This window comes from Lonchura striata, chromosome 23 (genome assembly GCF_050655825.1).
Source record: "Lonchura striata isolate lonStrDom1 chromosome 23, ASM5065582v1, whole genome shotgun sequence".
NCBI classification, from domain to species: Eukaryota; Metazoa; Chordata; class Aves; order Passeriformes; family Estrildidae; genus Lonchura; species Lonchura striata.
The window spans coordinates 1,570,046-1,587,807 of NC_140725.1; the positions used below are offsets into that span (position 1 = coordinate 1,570,046).

A 17,762-nucleotide genomic window follows, 5' to 3' on the forward strand; every position below is an offset into this window, starting at 1 on the left:
GATTAATGATTGCCATTCCCCAGTTAATAATTAGCCCTCTGACAATTCTGGGCTGGCCTCTCTGTTTCCATAAATAGCACCCTGAGAGCAGGGGGAGCCCTCGCTGTGTCCCACCATGGCGTTCACTGGCACCTGGCAGATCTACGCTCAGGAGAACCTCGAGCCCTTCCTCAAGGCCCTGGGTAAGTGCCTGCTCCCTCCTCAAATCATCAGCACCACAGCTCTTACTGCTGCATTTCCATGGATTTTGTCCTTTTCTTTCCCTGACAAACTGCCCTGCTTGCTTAAATCTGTTTGATCTAATTTGGATGTGAAAAGAAGGTGAAAGTTGTCTAAATTGATGGAGAAAGGTTACAGAAAATCCCCAAACCCCTGTTTTAATGTTAGATGAACTCCTAAAGACAGAAGAGTTGTTGTGTTGATTGACTTGTAATTTTATAAACACATATAGCTAGAAACAAGCCATCAATGACTTATTCAGCTTCCCAATTACTGGTACAGAAGCCCTTTCTACAGCACAAATGCTGTCAGTAATTGTGAATAATTAACACGCGTGAAAAGTGGTCAGTAACCTGTCAGTGATTTTCACATGTGGTAAGTGTCAGTAATCTCTGAGTGATTATCAAATCTAATCTGTGAGGATTAGGAGGTGCTGCACCAATAAATATGCACTTCCCTTTGCCAACAAAGCATTCCCGTTGGGGCTTTTAAGAGTAAATACGAGATATTCAGGAGAGTAAGATCCAGTTTCAGTTGAAAAGCCTGGTCTGACAGTGTGGCAGAACCAATCCCTCTCCTGGTGACAAATGACACCTTCAAATCATGCCAGGGACATCCCAAAAAGGGAGTTTGATGGGAGTCCCCCAACTCCCATCTCCCTGGGAAAACAAGTCATGTACACATGGTTCTTTTCATGGAGCATCATCACCCCATGGCCAGCCCTTAGGAAAAGAAACTGTGCATAATCTGACACATCACCAAATATAATACCAAAACCTAACCAGACTAGGAGGAATGGAGCAAAAAGCCCATTGAGAAGAGAGGAATCCAAAACAGGATTGTCTTTTAACTTGGACATCACCTGCCAGTAGTGGCTTGGATCTTCTGTGCCTTTGTTGGAAGGCACAATTTGCTATTTTGCTATTTCCATAACAAAAAGTCCTGTTTTGCCTATTTTTGCAGGGTTGCCAGATGACACCATCAAAATGGCCAAAGATATTAAGCCTGTTGTTGAAATACAACAAAAAGGCAACGACTTTGTTGTGACATCCAAAACACCCAACAAATCTGTAACCAACTCATTTACAATTGGCAAAGAGGCTGACATCACCACCATGGATGGCAGGAAGCTAAAGGTAAAGCATTCCAAGAATAGGACAATTCTTTATTTATCCTTAAACCTCAAGTTTGTGCGTGAGTGGAATATGTTTGTACCATTTCCATTTGCAAATATTTCTATCACTTTAACAAAAAGAAATGTTCCTAAAACTCCCATTCAAATGCTGTGCTCTCCAGTTTAAGTTAACAGTTGTCATCATGAAACATCAGGGTAATTTATCTCCTATTTATTAGTCCTCTACTTACTCGAATTGAATTCCAAAATCTAATTTTTAAAAAATATTTTTTAAATGTTCCAACAGTGCACTGTGAACTTGGTCAATGGGAAGCTGGTGTGCAAATCAGATAAATTTTCTCACGAGCAGGAAGTTAAAGGAAATGAAATGGTGGAGGTAAGTGCTAGAAAATAAGGGCACTTGCAGAAAAATGCTGAAGGAAAAAATGTTGATTAACTTATAGTGTGTACAAAGTGTCCCTGTGGATAAAGGCTGCTCCAAGGAGCACAACCAGCTCCAATTTTTCCTTTGTGCAAATGTTGTACATGCAGGTACTGTGACTGTATTTTCTTGTGGACTAGAATGGATTTATTCATGAATTTCAGATGCTTCTGCCACTTAGCTATAAATAGATTTCCTAAAGTTCAAATGTGTATTTGTCTCCCACAGACTATAACATATGGTGGAGTAACGCTTGTCAGAAAAGGCAAGAAAGTCTAAAGACAGATCCCCTCCTCTGGACACCTTTACATACCTGAAATAAAGTGCACTTTCCACAAGGTGTGATCTCTGTTTTATCTGAACAAACAGTACAGGAAGTCATGATGATTTCTGCTCTCCTTTCACACAGCACTTCTCCTTGTTACAGGACTGTGATTTCCCCTCTGTCCTCAGAGAAATTTGCCTCCCAGACAACCCAACCTGGACATAAATCACACTGTTCCAGTTCACCACAATAATCCTGGGGAGCAGCCAAAAGCTACAGAAATGCTCCTTGATTTCTTACACACAGATTGAACACGCTCAGCTTTAGTTCCTGCTTCTGCTGAAGGTTAGTCTTTAAGCAAACCCCGTTTCTATGACCTGGCCAACAGAGAACAATCAGGCATTTGTTGAGCTGATCTGTACCACATGGCCCAGGAATAGAAACAGCAATGTTTTAAAAGCTGTGAAGCACCCACCAGTCATTAACAATAGGGATGGCTGTTCTTAAACTGAATTACACAAAAGTACAATTAAGAGGCACCACAAGAGCAAAGAGAATTAAACATTCTTCCAAGTTGCAATGAACTCCCAGTATCTTGTCATGGCCCCAGTTCGTGAAGCTCAAGTAAACCAGACTTTGTTCAGACCCCGTGTCTCTATTAAATACAAAACACACAGCAGCTGTGCCTAGAAACATTTCTGTGCTGATTAGATCCTATTATTGTATCAGCAGCCCCATTTCATAATTTAAGTCACTGCAGATTTGTTAGAATTGGTTTTAGGAGCAAGACCTCCATGAACGAAGTTGCTGGGCTGATAATGCCATTTCAAATGCTCATGGGGAGGTTTTACCCCAGTGAAGAGTGCTGAGTTTCCATCTCCCTATGCTAGAAGAGCAGTTGTGAGGGGAGAGGTTGTGTTTTAGTTAATAACACAATGTGGCACAAGCAATTTGGGAAGTGTATTCTTATTCTGGGATAAGGCTGTTCTCAGGGGGAGTTTCACTGGCATAAAGGATCATTGTGCTCTTTTTGCTTCCCAGGCAGCTCCAATGCCAAGCACACTCCTGCAGCCAGAATTAAATTCCATGTGAGTTACACAGAAATAAGATCAACAGCACAGAAATCAGGACTGGTAAAACTCAGGGAGGAGGAGGAGGAGGAGGAAGAGGAAGAAGAGGTTGCTTCAAGGCACTGGTGCTGCAAAAAGCCACCCAAGAACTCAGCACCCTTCTCTGTGGGAGTTGCTGGGTAACTGCTGCAAACACACCCTGAAACCAAACACATGCTGTGGTTTTCCAGCAGGAAATTCACAGAATTGCTGCAGGTCCACAAGGAGCAAAGGCTGTACCTGCAAACTGGAGGATGGAACACGCAAGACACTTCAGGTTTATTTGTAAACCAAGGCAGAGATGCTTCAATACCCATTTCAAACCCATTATAAAATGATTGTTGTAGATGCTACACACTAAAAGCACACTAACCTTATTTAGAACTTAAATTCATGCTAAGTCATCTTAATGGCTAAAATTATAAAACTTAAAAGAACACTTCACCTGGTTTTCTTCACAATTGCAATGATTTCATTTTTCCAGCAATGGTGCCAATCTTCCCCATCCTTCTGGCAATGTCCTTCTGCCACAGGGCACCCCAGATTTGGGTGGAATATTCAGTGCAGGTCCTTATGTGAAACAGTCAAATCCTGAAGGATTTTGATCAGGCTGAGATCTGTATCCCATGGCCCAAAGGAATGAGCATTCCTAGATGGCATAAGAGGCTGGGATGGTAGCTCTGGGTTCACTATTCCACAAAAACAAGTGCATTTTTCTGTGAAGGAATCCATTGGAGTATTTATAATCAAACTTGGATCTCCATCAAAATTTTGGCTTCCAATCTGTAATCCTGGCATCATGGATTTCTATCCATCAAAGTCCACTCTTTGGTAAATTCATTGTTTGAAAGAATTTTACAGAGTATCTGTAAAATATCTTTTTTCTTTTTTGCTTTGTGCCAAGCGCTCCCACCACAATTCCAGTCTCTGATGTGCATTCTTGGCTTGGATTTTAGGTTTTTTTAATGATTTGTGTGAGCAGATCTGTGTTTATATTGCACAAGGTAACAACTTGACCTGCTGCTTGCATACAGAAAAATGCTAACTGTAAATATTTAATGCAAAAAACATTGTCAGAGATCCGCATCCCTTCTCTGTTGAATCTTGCACACAGACCCTGAACATAGAACCACATAAAGTCCTTTTTTTTTGGAAGTGTATATGTCTGCACATCTCCTGTGTTAGTGACTGAACTTCATCTGCCATTCAAACTTGAATCATCTGTCATTCCAAACCTGTAAAAATCAGGCACTTCTTAGTGTGAGATTGCCAAGATATAAACAGCAATGTCCTCCCACCAGTTTTCATTCATGAATATTAAAAATAAAGATGCAAATACACTGGTGGCAGACACCAGGGCTGCATCAGCTCAAAGTCTTTCTGTACCTGCAAAAGTTTGCTGAAAATCCCTCACATGAAATGCAGATACTTTTCGTTGAACTGTCCACCAAACCCTGTGACTGTGGGGTCAGATGTGCCTTTTATCCACTTTTATGTGAGTCACACATGAGCGTGGCAAGAAATAATCTCTCCACCCATCACCTGCATTGTTTTCATCACACAAATTGCTTTAATGGAAAGGGCTAGTCCTGTGTAAAGTCTGATGAAAACTCCTGGGGCTCAGTAGGGCTCTGGGTAACCGTGTTCTCCACAAAAATGGGATTAATTACTCCGTGTGCAACGATAGTTACACACTCTAGAGTAACACTGGTCATTTATTTCAGTGTTGCACAGTTGGGGATTCCACTAATCGAGCACACCAACAATCAAAATGTATTACTATTTACACATTTCAGCAAACAAAGGAATTAGTGTGCCTTGGCTACAAGTCACATAGTTCTGAATTAGTATTCTATCTCCTGTTGGTTAATTATTCTGTTGTTTCTCATGCTAATTAGTCCCGTTCTCTCCTTTTGAGTCAGGGGTCTGTGGGTTGTTGGTCATGAACTGCCCCTGCAGATGTAAAATTACATTTTACCCAGTTGGAGATCATTTCAGCACAGTTGCTGAGTTGGGTTTATTAGTTTCTTCTGTACCTTGGGAGTTCTTGCCAGATGGCTCATAAATTCTGCATTCTTTGTGCTCCCTATCAGTGAGCATCCTTTTTTCTCAAGCTTTGTTAACCTCCCCCAGGTCTGAGATCATCAAAGCATGTCCAGCCCTAAACCTTAACCAGGCAGTTCTACCAATTTGTTATTCTAACTCAGGGACATCCCTTAAAGCTTGTTGGCTGCTGTTTACACGGGTAACATTTCCCTTCTTGTTGATTAGGCTTGAAAGCATAAAAAACATCAAAGAACATATTTTTGTTAACAGAACTTATACATACTCCACATTTTGCAACAGCAAGGCCACAGGGCAGTGATGCCTTGAGCCTCAGGAAGGGCATTACAGCCCGAGGCCGTGTCAGTTGTGTGAAAAATGCATATTTTGTGATTGGCTTTTCACAAATATTACAATGAATATTATATATGTAATGTTAGAAAGGTATGCTGTATTAATTCTCTCAAGTAGTGTGTTAAATAAAATTTTAGGTTCCAACATATGTTAAAATAGAGACTATGTATGTCGGGGGAGTTTTATTTTAGGAATGAGATACTCGCTTCAAGGAACACCTAAATCTTCCAAAGAAAAGGAATTTATGGTTTTCTTATCAGAAAAAGCTAATTTCTTCAGGCCTTGGTCAGAGTCGAAGACGCCATGGGATTAATGGAAATAGTTGACATACAACAGAGTTCTTGTTTTAAATAGAATGTATGCATAGCCATGAAGGATATATGAATATGCAACAGGCTATTGCTTTTAAGGTTATTCCTTTGTTCACAAAGTATGCTTTTCGTGCCTTAGTGTCCGAGAGCATCCGGACGCCCGTAATTCTATTGTCTTGTAATTGTCCTAACCCTAAACTTTATTACTCTAATTGTATTACTATTTTTATAACCACTGTCACTATTATTAAACTTTCAAAATTTTTACAAACCAAGTGACTGGCGTTTCTCACAAGTTGGCTGCACAGGAGGGAGGCACGGCGCTCTGAGGCGGCCGCACCGGGCCGGGCCGGGCCGGGCCGCGCTCTCCCCTCACGGCGGGGGCGCGGCCGCCATCTTGCCCCCGCGCGCGCTCCTTTCCCTCTGTTTCGGCGGGAAAAGCGAGCGGGGGGGAGAAGAGGGGATCGCGCATGCGCGGCGCGCGCCGGAGGGCCCGCGAGCTCCCGCGCGGGGCCGCGGCGCACGCGCGCTGCCGGAGCGGGGCAGGATTTTTGGCGCCGCGTTTCGCTCTCGCGAAGTCTCGCGAGACGCGGCGCGCGGGCGGGCGGGCGCTGCAGCTCCCTCAGGGTCGCCTCAGCCGCTCCCGGGCCGCGCTCGCTCCTTCCCTCCCTCCTCTCCTTCCTTCCTTTTCCTTCCCTCCTCTCCTTCCTGCCGTCTGCCCCAGCGCCGCCGACATGTCCCGCTACCTGCGGCCCCCCAACACCTCGCTCTTCGTGCGAAACGTGGCCGACGACACCCGGTGAGTGGGGGCGGAGCGGGGGCCGGCGCAGGCTTTGGCGGGCTCGCTAGGCCGCGCCCGCGGGGGTCCCCCTGCAGCCGGGGCAGGGAAGGGGGCGAGCCTGTCCCCGCTGCCTTCCTCCGCTCTGCCTTCTCCCTTCTCCCTGCCCTGCCTTCCATTTTCCTCGCGATGCTGCTCGTTCCCCGCCTCTCCACGCGGGTTCGTTTCCGAACAGCGTCCAGAAAGAACAAAGCTGGGCCGCGACAAAGTGAAACTCCCCGCAGCCGCCTCGGAGTGTGTCCAGCGGGATGTGCCCACCGGGGCCGTGCTGGGCAGCCGCTGGAGTTTGGGATGCTCCTCGGGAAATGCAGTATTGCTGCTAGATGGGAGAAATTAGAGTGTCTATGCCCAAAATTGCTGGCGTGGCCGGTCCCGTTAGCCTGGGAGCTGCTGGCAGTGCAGTTGGAATGTTGCTGCCGTGATTGTCGTGTACCGGGGCCTCTCGGGACGCTCGGTCCGGGGTCGAGGGAAGCAATGCTTGGTCCCCGTTATAATCGCGTGGTTCCGAGAGCCCGTAAGGACTAAACATGTGCAGTGAGAGAACTTCTCATAGGGAATTGAGGCAACAAAAACAGAACGTTGCACAGGTTCTTATTCCTTCTATGAGCTGCTGGTCTTCCTCATTTCACTTGGGCAGTTTAGTGACCAAAAACGTCTTTGGTGTTTGCTATCGGCTGTGGAACATTTACAGAGCACTGTTGGCACGGAATGCATTTGTCAGAGCGCTCCTGTGTTGTTATTTTTGTGTACAGTTTGTACGGAGATCCCTGTAAGGTCCAGTCTTATAAACTGTGAGTTTTTCAACTCTGTCTGGGAAACTTGAGCCAAAGTTGTTCAGTAGTCAACGGTACTGTGGGCACGATGGAATGGAATGAAATTAAAATTTTTACTTTTTTTTCCCCCATTAATTTATTCATTTTTCCAATAGTTTATTTTACTTTGAGAACAGCTGAGGATGATTACTTCCAAAGTCTTTACAATCATGTGGATCCTCTTGAGGATTCACCTTAAGCACAGAGTTCTTGGAGATGGTTTCATTGTGAGATCTCCATGGTGGTGGTAGTTCCCTTCTGCCAGCACTGACTGGAGATTTATTTCCCAACTGGTTCAAAAGAAAGGAAGAAATACTAAAAACCAGTAGTTACTCTCATATGCCACCCAAACATGGGATTGCATCAATCTTCTCATGCAGGTTTTTGTCCTCAAATTAAATGTGAGGAGCTTCTGTTGAGGCGAGGCTGCTGTTCCAGGGGTAGCTGCAGCTGAACAGTTTTGTCTCAGCTCTCTAAAGCCAACTCTTTGGAAAAACTATCCCGGGGGCATGAGTGGCTCACTGAGATCTGTTGTGTTTGATGTGGTTGTAAGTATTGATTATTCTATGGAAATGACTTTGGGTGACTGGTTTGGTCTCATAATGTTTATTTGGATCTCATAATTGGTGTTTGTGTGTTGCAAAATCACTGTCGAGGTACTTGAATAATAATAACAATAATTTAACAATCCTTTCTTTCACTTTCTGCCAATCCTGCTGCAGTGAATGAGCTGGTGTGCATCACTTCTCAGTTTACATTTTTATTTCAGGGTTAAGCTGAAGGCTGGTTTCAAGCTGCTTGACACTTGAGTGTTTCAGAAAAGCTCCATGTGCTGCCAGCAGGGAACTGCCCAAACACTTCCTTCCCCAAAAAACATTTTCCTACTTTCATCCTCCACCAAATGCTTCCAAAACTCAAGGGTGTTGATGTTAATTGTAGATTTTGCTTATTTTGTGGTTGTTTTGTGGCACCTCGGGCAGTGCCAAAGCCATATCAGGTGTTTTTGGTGTTGCAGGTCTGAAGACTTGCGCCGGGAGTTTGGTCGTTATGGGCCTATAGTTGATGTTTACGTTCCACTTGACTTCTACACCCGTCGTCCCAGAGGATTTGCCTATGTTCAATATCCTTTCTTCAGATGGCTCATTAGTGAGGGGTGTTGAAGTTTGAAATTCAAGTTTGTGTAAGAGGTAACCAATCTAAATGAAAAAGCAGTTTACTTTTGTGTTGTATCTAATAAGTGTCTTACTTATGTCGTGGTGTTTCGTTATTTTTGAAGATTAACTTCTCTCAATTGTTCTTTGCCTTTTTTGCAAAACTTAAGTCCAGTAATATAAAAGCTTGCTTATGTCACTGAAATTAATACTATATGATTTAAATGAAAATTTATCACTGACTCAAAATTGTCTAGCACGTTTTTATTATCACTGGTGTGTAAGTAAAGTTGTGCTTAGCAAAATGTGGCTGCTATTCATTGTTAATTTAACAAATGGAAACTGGAATCACTTGATCAAAATCAGATTGTGTAAAAAATGAGGTGAACTTCTTTCTTTAATATTGTCCCCTAATTTGCTGTCCTCTGTTGTTGCCTCAGAATGTAAAGCTGTACAGTAATGGCGACCCCAAAGAGAAAGCATGAAAGAACCTTTAGAGTAGAGTTCAACAATTAAGGCAAGTAGACAAGCCAAAGACCTCTTAAGGATCAGGCTTGAAGAGAAGGGAGAGTTTGGGAAAAGAAAAAGTAAAGAAAAGCTGGAAGAAGGACAAGCCATAATGGGAGACAAAGCTTCGCTTTATCTACAAAAGGGGGAAAAGGTTGTTTTTCAAAGTTAAAGATAAAGCCTTCTGTCATTTTTGGCCAAGCATCTCATGACAAGTCCTTCTGACAAGCACTTAAAGAGTTAAAGGTCAAGATGAAGTTGAATGGTGGCCAAGATTAAAGGAGTCATACCTGATGTATCCTACAGAATAACAGTTTCTCTTCTGTCTGTCATGTAAGCAGTGATTTGATGAATTATTCTGGTTTAGTCCATTGACAAAACCTGTAATATTTCTCTTGTGAGTGCTACTGTAACTGTGGTCTGAATGAAATGGAAGTTTCTCTCCTGCAGAGATGATGCTGCTGAGAAATGAGTAGCCTGAAGGGGAAAGGCAGCTTATTGTTTTGGGTCCCACAAGCTGGAATTAAGGGTGTAAATTCCAGCATTAAAACAAATATTTGTCACTGTATCTTGGCCCTGAGTGGCAGTGCAGGCTCCCAGTGTCTGCTCCTCTCTCACACTGGGGAGGCTCTGCACACAGGGCTGTGACATGACATCAGTTAAACCTAAAATCAGTTCTTTAAAACAAAAAAGGAAACCTTTATTCCAATTCCAAAGTTAATAATTAACATTTATTGTTGGTATCGCCAACATAATTTAAGAACTAGGGCTTAATTTTAATAAACTCATTGTAGTGGAGAGAAGTAAATGACCATTAACAAGTGTGTTTTGAAAGGATACCTTTGTTTTCTTTGCATAAGTACAAGTGGGAGAAGAAAAAAAATTAAGAGTATCACATAGCAAGTGCTTGCTGATGGATAAATTCATAGTCATATTACAACATTTCAATTTCATAACAGGAGTTCTCAGATAGCTGGTGGTTAATTGAAAAAAAAACACTAGTGTGTTGAGTAGCATGAGAAAAAAAACTTAAAACATGGCTGTAAAATGAGAAAATAAGTTGAAAATGTGTATTTTAAATACCAAATCTGTTAAACTGCTCAAATTCCCAAGTACCTTAACACTGGCCACATTTGAAGATGTCCGTGATGCAGAAGATGCTCTCCATAATTTGGATCGAAAGTGGATTTGTGGTCGGCAAATAGAAATCCAGTTTGCACAGGGGGACCGCAAGAGTAAGTGCCTGCATTTTCTCACTCCCTGAATCTCAGCACCCAGCCCTGCACGTGCTGCTCATTGTTGTGATAGTTATTATTGTATGTAAATAGCACGTGGATGTTCTGCCTTTCATCCAGAACTTTTAATGACTCGTTTAATTATAAATACATAACCAAGTACAGCAGTCACTGCAGTCGTTCTTCAGAGCTTTCTGTGCAGCTCTGTGATTCCCAGGATTGAGGTCATGTCTTCGTTTTCATTTGGCTTCAGGATAAAAGGCAATTTCAAGTTATCTCGATTCAAGGTGGAGCAGAGCTTGTATTTTCTGAACAGATAAATGTAAAGAAAATTTAGGTCTTTTAAATCTGTTGTTTGTGTGCATATTCTTCATTTGCAGGGAGATACAAATTTGTAAAACCTGTCTCAGCCCTGTTGGTCTAAACCAGGATTGTACTACTCACGTGATGCCTGGGAATAAAAAGAACTTGAAGGTCTTTAGTTACAGCTCTCAGAGAAGCAACCTGACTGTCCAGTTCTCCCTCAAGTCCTCACAATTAACTTTAATGGAGTCAATGGAAATTCTATACTCCAAAGGACAAGTTTCTGCCCTGTGTACGAACATTGGGATTTGTAACAAGTTTCTGAAAAAAATTAACTAAATCCACCTTAATGTGTTGCAAGCAGCACTAAAAATTTAAAATTTGAAGCCATTTAGTACAGAGGATGTTTGTTCCACCTGTTTAAAATACTGGTCCTTTGGTTTGAATTTGATACAGAGAAAGGATAGCTGTGCTGCTTAGAGGAAATACAGTGGAAGACTAATAGTTTCATTCATTCTTAATTACTTTAATAACTAAACTGCAGAGTGAAAGTGAATTGTTTTACTGAGGGGTTCCTTTTGGAAGCAGACTTCCTTTTGTGTGGCATCCACTAAAGCTTTTGTATAAGCTGGGCCTTTAATCATTGAAGACAGCTGTGGGTCAGGTGTGATGATGGTACTGTGCAGTCAGGAAAAAGTGTTTAATTAGCTTTCACTCATTGGGTAAATTCAGGAATGTCAGAATGTGTCAGTCATGGGTCTGACCTGCCGCACCAGTTTCCAGCTGGCCTGAAATCACCTTGGGCAGCTCTGTGTTCTGGTTTTATAGAGCATTAGTCCTTTCTGACTGGTTTTGAGGGTTTTTGTTTGTTTGTTTGTTTTGCTTTCTAGATTTACAGTGCCCCTAAGGCTGCATTAATTTGTGTCCAGTGGCTCAACCAGCACAAAACAAGTGGCACAGAGCAGCCTCTCACATATCCCTTCATAAACATCAAATCACAAATGAACCTTTCTGCTTAACACCAAATACAAGGCTTAGACCTTGAGGGGAAAAATTAGGCTATCTTCTTCACCTGCAAATATTGCTATTTTTACAGCACCAAACCAAATGAAAGCCAAGGAAGGGAGAAACCTGTACAGTTCTTCTCGTTACGATGACTATGACAGATACAGGCGGTCTCGGAGTCGCAGCTACGAGCGCAGACGGTCGCGGAGTCGCTCCTTTGATTACAGCTATAGAAGATCCTATAGTCCCAGAAAGTAAGTGTTGTGTGTGGGGCTGGCCTCAGCTGCACAGCACAGACACACCACGCTGACTATTTAATTGGTACACTTTGGAATAATCTTTTTTTCCTATCGTGGGAGTAACCGCTGGGAGTTGCGTACTTTGCATGCTGCATCTGATCAGGAGTAATGAATGAAACTATTCTGTGCTGCTTTGGAGAATAACTAAAAGCAAATGCACAGCTTGAAAACAGAATGTGTTAAGTATTTGTACACTTACCTAGGTATTTGTCACCATTTACTTTTTCTGATGTACCTTTTTAGCAGTAGACCTACTGGAAGACCTCGTCGTAGCAGAAGCCATTCGGACAATGATAGGTAAAAAACCACTTTTTACACCCTTTAAATTGCAAGCTAGATCACTGTATTCCTTTAACTATAGGTTTAAAAAAAAAAGTTTCTCCTGCAAAAACGGTAAACAATTTTTGATGTACTAGATGTCTAAGAATAGTGTTTTTACATTCAAATCTCCTCTCTCCCCTTTATTCTGATAGGTTCAAACACCGCAATCGATCTTTTTCAAGATCTAAGTCCAATTCAAGATCACGATCCAAGTCACAGCCCAAGAAAGAAATGAAGGCTAAATCACGGTCTAGGTCTGCATCTCACACCAAATCTAGAGGCACCTCTAAAACAGATTCTAAAACACACTATAAGTCCAGCTCAAGATATGAGAAGGAGTCGAGAAAAAAAGAACCAGCTAGATCCAAATCACAGTCAAGATCACATTCTAGATCTAGGTCAAAATCCAGATCAAGGTCTTGGACTAGTCCCAAGTCTAGTGGCCACTAACAGTGTATCCATGTTGGTTTAGGCATGTAAGATTCATTTACACACAGTTCAGTTTACTTAATTATCAGGAATATAATGTTGCAACAGTGCTAAAAAATATTTTCTTTGTCAGTTTTCCCTGTAGCCGACAATGGTTGAAATTAAAACAGTGTTGAGAAGCCACAGAGAGAGAGAGGGAGAGAGATTGTCCATTTGGTTAAATGTCATGGGCAGCTACTGATTTGGTTGTGGTGTCTCTATGTATATTTTTGTAAAGATCTGCATTTTTAATGCTTAGATATTTGGTGATGACTTGATTGATCGTAACTTGCAACATTGTCCTTTTACAAATGTCACACCCATAGAGAAATTCCTACCAGTTTGTGCTGGGCAGTTAAACCAGCTTTTTAACTGGTTCTTCAACTCTATAAAGTCTGTGAGAAAAAGGAAAACTGGACAGCTGTAGTGCAACACTGGCTGCTAGGAAATCAGACTGGCAGTTTGTTTCCATGGCTCCAGGGCAGGTTTCCATGTTCTCCGTGCCCACCAGCACCAGCAGGTTGGCACATGGAGCTCTGTGGAGGGAGATTTGGGAGATTTCTCTTTAGCCTGCAGTCTGGAGAGATGGTACTAACCTTGCATGTACGACATGGGCAGAGAGCTGGTCTTGGAGCTCACTCAGAGCCTGTGCAGTGTTGTTGACCCCTCGGGATAGAGGCTTCACTGCCTCTGCCCTGGCTGCTGGTGCTGAATGTGAGGGAAAATCCCACCTTGAAATGAAGATCTAAAATCAGATTTCAGCAAACGGCAGAGCAACTAAATATTAGGTTGTGTGTACATTTATGCAGTTTTTTGTATCCTCAATTTTAGTGAGCAGTTAACCATAAAGTTGCTTAGTTTTCCTGCTGTTAGATACAAGTAGATTGTTTCAAGTTGTGTGTGTACAGTATATAAGAACTAAACTTTTATGCCAATGACTCCTGTGGTTAGTTGGTGTATTCATAGGTATCAAACTGTAGCCATCTCCCTGGGTTACCAGGCTTGCTTGCTTTTTACACAGCAAAAAAGCAGTTGGTCAAGCAAGTCTGAATCACTCCTTCCTCAGAATGGATAGTGGTTTGGTTACAAGATTTCCTTTTCCTTCAGAACAAATGTTTAAAGTTGGATATGAACAAGAGCTGCATCTCTAGTTATGTAGTTTATCATTAATACAGTATATTTAGAAAATTGAACGTGAAAAATAACAAACCCAGTGTGTAATCTTACCAGTATTTCTCTAGAAGGCAAGATCCTTTGTGAATGGAAATGGCTTTTGGCATTGTTTTTGGGCTGTTTTTTTTTTTACCTTCAAAAGCCACCATCAAACACTTAAGTGTTCCTCTCTGTCTGATGTCTGTAGGATATAAAGACATTGATATCCAGAAGTTCATTCTTAGAGAAATGTTTTAGGGTTTGGGTTTAGGGTTTCAGCAGGGCCTTTCAAGAAGTGCAGATGGCTTTGGGATCTTGTCAGCGGAACGTGCTTAGGGGTTGATCCTAGAACCTTTGTACATTTAAAAGTATTTCTAACTTTTTCTTTACTGTTTGCAGTTAATGTTCATGTTCTGCTATGCAATCATTTATATGCACGTTCCTTTAATTTTGTAGACTTTCCTGGATGTATAGTTTAAAAACAGCAAAAAGTCTATTTAAAACTGTAGCAGTAGCGTGCAGCTCTAGCAGAGGAAAGTTGTGGGATTAAACTTTGTATTTCCTTTCTTATAGAGGCTTCTAAAAAGGTATTTTTATATGTTCTTTTTAACAAATATTGTGTACTACCTTTAAAACATCGATGTTTTGATCAAAATAACTAAAGACCCAGCTTATTTTCTGCTTGCTGTAAATTTAGCAAACATGCTGTAATAAAAAAATGAAGGAAATACTGATCCACTGGAATTATTGTAGCTTTAGAATTTGACTCCAGAGCATGGTTAGGAGTAGAGCTATACATCCCTTATGGAGTAAAATCCTTACTATGGTATTTCAGTAAAGGCAGGAATTTTTCATTTAGTGTCTGAATAAATGTCACTTCACATTTTTGAAGGGGTACAAGACAAACTGAGAACACTAAGCATAAATTGTACTCTAATATATTGAATCTTCTTTGCCATTAACTTTTATTATTGCTGGATGGACTTGCCACATAGGTTATAATTCAGATATTATTAGCCAGGTTATGAAACTACTTAAAAGCAATGACTGAAGGTTCATACAGAATCAAAATTATAGTATCACCATAAGAATTTGTAATTGCCATATCAAAACTGCTGCCAGCAGTGGTTCTGTGGGAGGTGGCAACAGGGATGGAGGTGCCTCCTGGCACTGGTGTGTGCCCAGCTGAAGGTTCTGCCCTGAAAGACAAAAATCCTCTGTAAAGCACTGAATTGCTTTCATAAACCCACTGTCACCCTTTATAAGTTGAGCTGTGATTATTTCTGCTAGCAGCAGAAACCCCCACTCTTTTCAGCTTTATAGATTTATATATATAAATATAGTCTTCATGACTAAGTCCTGCTTGAGAGGGTCCTCGTGCCTGAGTGGGGAGAGCGTGGCTGTGGCTGTGCCAGGGGCCTGCAGGCACTGCTGTGCTTGATGGTGGTGCTGCTCCAGCTGGAATTGGAGCTGGAGGGGTGGGAGGAGGGATGAGAAATCTCCATGTCCAGGCGGAGTAACAGTAAATATTCCTTAACTGTTGTGTCAGCATGTCCTTATATTGTGTGCCTCAGCATTTATGTATAGCACAGTTTAATTTTTGTTTTGAAAAGCCAGATCATTGCAAGTATAATGTAGTGTCTGCCAGTTCTGATGGTTCTTTCTTTCTCTCCCAGAGGTAGGACTAAACTTTGACTTGACTTGTGTATATGAACAAGCCAGAAAAGCCGAACACAAACCCACGATGTTTCAAGAGTGCATGAATAAAGATGTTGTCCTAGTTCTTGCTCCCATGGAAAAATTGTGAAGAAGCTGTTCTGTGGGCCTTTCAGTTGGGGAAGAGTTAGCAGGATGTGGCCAAAAGGGCAGGGAATGTTTATGCATTCATGCAAATCAAGCCACAGCCCATCTAGATAACATCTCCCTTCCTTGATGCAGGTATCCCAGTCCTGCCCTAAAAAAAGCAGGAGCCTGTCTTGTGCAAGCTTCCTGCAGGTTATGCACAGCTGGAATGCAAGAACTTTGCAGGCTACAAAAGATCATGTCTAGATATCTTTCTTTTGGAGTCTCAAGAACGGTGGGAATTACGTTTTTCTGTGGTAAATCTAGATTTTTGTCATTCCTGCAAAATTTGTAGAATTGAAGTAGTGTGTAAAAAGAGAAAACTTCTGCTGAAATTAATGGCTGTGCTCCAAAATATCTGCAGCGAATCGATTGGTGTCAGCAGTCATAGAAGGCTCTATTGGAACTTCTTTTTCACCTAAAGTCCATGCACCCAACTGGTAATTAAAAATCTTCAATTTAGTGGTTAAGTAGCTGGGTGTTTAATTAGGGACTCTGCTAGATTGGTCTCTGAAAGCTCAATGTTATCCTTTCTATGTCTTATCAAGATGTTTAATGTACAGTATCATGGTTTTACTCAAAGTGGAATCTTTTGGTTTCAATGTTGTTTGGAGCTCTCTGCTTGGACAGAGCTTTTTTTCCTGCCTGCTGAGTCTGGTGACAGCTCGGGGTGCTCAGAGAGGGGCAGTGCAGGCACGCACAGCGCTGCTGCTCGGGCCTTGCCAGGGACGGGGCAGATCAACATTCTGAAGTACAGAGGGATAAAAGTGACACATTTTTAGGACATAATCACCCATTATGAATTGCTGGTTTTCTCCATTTATCTTGTAACTTGCTTAAAAAAGTCTGTAGTCCATTGCTATATTTGTCTAAAGATGCTCTTGCTGCTGAGACTATTGTAGGAAGGGAAGACTCTGTACCCTGTAGTGTGTTTGATCGGAGATGCTGATGTTTTATTCACCCCCATCCTTTCTTCTTGAGTTTTGTGTTCCATCTGTGCAAATAACCATGTGAATTGGGAATAAAATGTACAAGTTTTGACTATAACTTGAGAGCACCTTCTGACTTAATTAATCCAGCTGTAGTGTGTGGGAGACGGAGCCCCAAGCTGCTTCCCAGCCTCGCCAGTTTTGGTTTTGTCAGAAATGTTAATTAGTGTTAATTCTCCAGCTCTGTGTTCCCTAACCACTGGAAGGCGTGAAGGAGAAGGCTGCAGTTAAAGAAAGCTCCCTTGAGAAGGGAATTGCCAAAATGAGGTCATCCCACTTTTCCATTTCCATCTGAAAACAAAGAGATTCTTTTAGGGGGTAAAAAAAAAAGTTTATTTAAATGTTTTGTTTCCAATTTGTACACACATCATCAGTAATTGACAATTTGAAGTGGAGAATAGATAATTAACTGGGATACAGCTCAGACTCTGGTGAAGGTCCAGGTCAACACAAGTTTAGAGACTGCCAATTCCATGTGATTTGGAGCAATAATTTTGTAAACATTCAGATCAGCTGCCACTGCATTTGGAAGGTACAGAAAGACACCTCCAAACATTTCACAATCTGCAAAAGGCCCGTTCAAATTAAAGTTGTTTTTTTTTTTTTTAAAGTAATCCTTGTATTTTGGAAGAACTGTGGCTGCTCCTGTTGTCATCTTCCAGCAAGATCAGCCAGAGGGTGACAGCACAGGAGCCACCTGCCCTGGTCCTCTGCCGAGGGATTTTAGCAAAGATTGGGACAAAATGTTGCTTTACAGAGCATTGATGCATTTCAGGAACACAGAACGATTACAATCCTGCAGTTTTATCAAGCACCTGAGCCCAGGCATTTGCATTTCTTGTGAAACACTTGATTTGGAACATTTCAGTGTTTTTTCGTCACTGAACACACACCTCTCCTACACATTCACAACAGGAGGATCTGAGATTCCAGCAGCTTTTTTTTTTTTTAAGTTTTTTTCTTTAATAAAAAAATCTAAATAA

The 17,762-nt window shown here is 41.8% G+C and overlaps 2 protein-coding genes across 5 annotated transcripts; both read left to right on the top strand.

Moving 5' to 3' along the window:
* The first annotated feature begins 42 nt into the window (after window positions 1-42).
* On the top strand, window positions 43-2,113 carry LOC146765521 (fatty acid-binding protein, liver). Its single transcript, XM_085559602.1, has 4 exons — window positions 43-182; window positions 1,183-1,355; window positions 1,641-1,730; window positions 2,004-2,113. Exons 1-4 carry the CDS (start codon window positions 116-118, stop codon window positions 2,052-2,054), a joined length of 381 nt encoding a protein of 126 aa, XP_085415728.1. The 5' UTR covers window positions 43-115; the 3' UTR covers window positions 2,055-2,113.
* Window positions 2,114-6,436: 4,323 nt separating this feature from the next.
* Window positions 6,437-16,837, top strand: SRSF10 (serine and arginine rich splicing factor 10). Of its 4 annotated transcripts, XM_085559599.1 has the most exons (7): window positions 6,437-6,656; window positions 8,523-8,627; window positions 10,297-10,400; window positions 11,800-11,962; window positions 12,251-12,304; window positions 12,481-12,582; window positions 15,625-16,837. In XM_085559599.1, the coding sequence occupies exons 1-7, from the start codon at window positions 6,592-6,594 to the stop codon at window positions 15,641-15,643; spliced, it is 612 nt and encodes a 203-aa protein (XP_085415725.1). In that variant the 5' UTR covers window positions 6,437-6,591; the 3' UTR covers window positions 15,644-16,837. The 4 variants fall into 4 exon arrangements, with proteins under 4 accessions (XP_085415725.1, XP_085415724.1, XP_085415722.1 ...); XM_085559598.1 differs by lacking the exon at window positions 15,625-16,837 and having other exon boundaries at window positions 8,523-8,694; window positions 9,099-10,400; window positions 12,481-14,676; XM_085559596.1 differs by lacking the exon at window positions 15,625-16,837 and having other exon boundaries at window positions 12,481-14,676.
* Window positions 16,838-17,762: the final 925 nt, after the last annotated feature.

Coding starts and splice junctions, on each gene's coding strand:
- LOC146765521 (XM_085559602.1), top strand. CDS start 116: ATGGCGTTCACTGGCACCTGGCAGATCTACGCTCAGGAGAACCTCGAG. Junction 183..1,182: donor GCCCTTCCTCAAGGCCCTGG/GTAAGTGCCTGC, acceptor CTATTTTTGCAG/GGTTGCCAGATGACACCATC. Junction 1,731..2,003: donor AAGGAAATGAAATGGTGGAG/GTAAGTGCTAGA, acceptor TGTCTCCCACAG/ACTATAACATATGGTGGAGT.
- SRSF10 (XM_085559596.1), top strand. CDS start 6,592: ATGTCCCGCTACCTGCGGCCCCCCAACACCTCGCTCTTCGTGCGAAAC. Junction 10,401..11,799: donor TGCACAGGGGGACCGCAAGA/GTAAGTGCCTGC, acceptor CTATTTTTACAG/CACCAAACCAAATGAAAGCC. Junction 11,963..12,250: donor AGATCCTATAGTCCCAGAAA/GTAAGTGTTGTG, acceptor GTACCTTTTTAG/CAGTAGACCTACTGGAAGAC.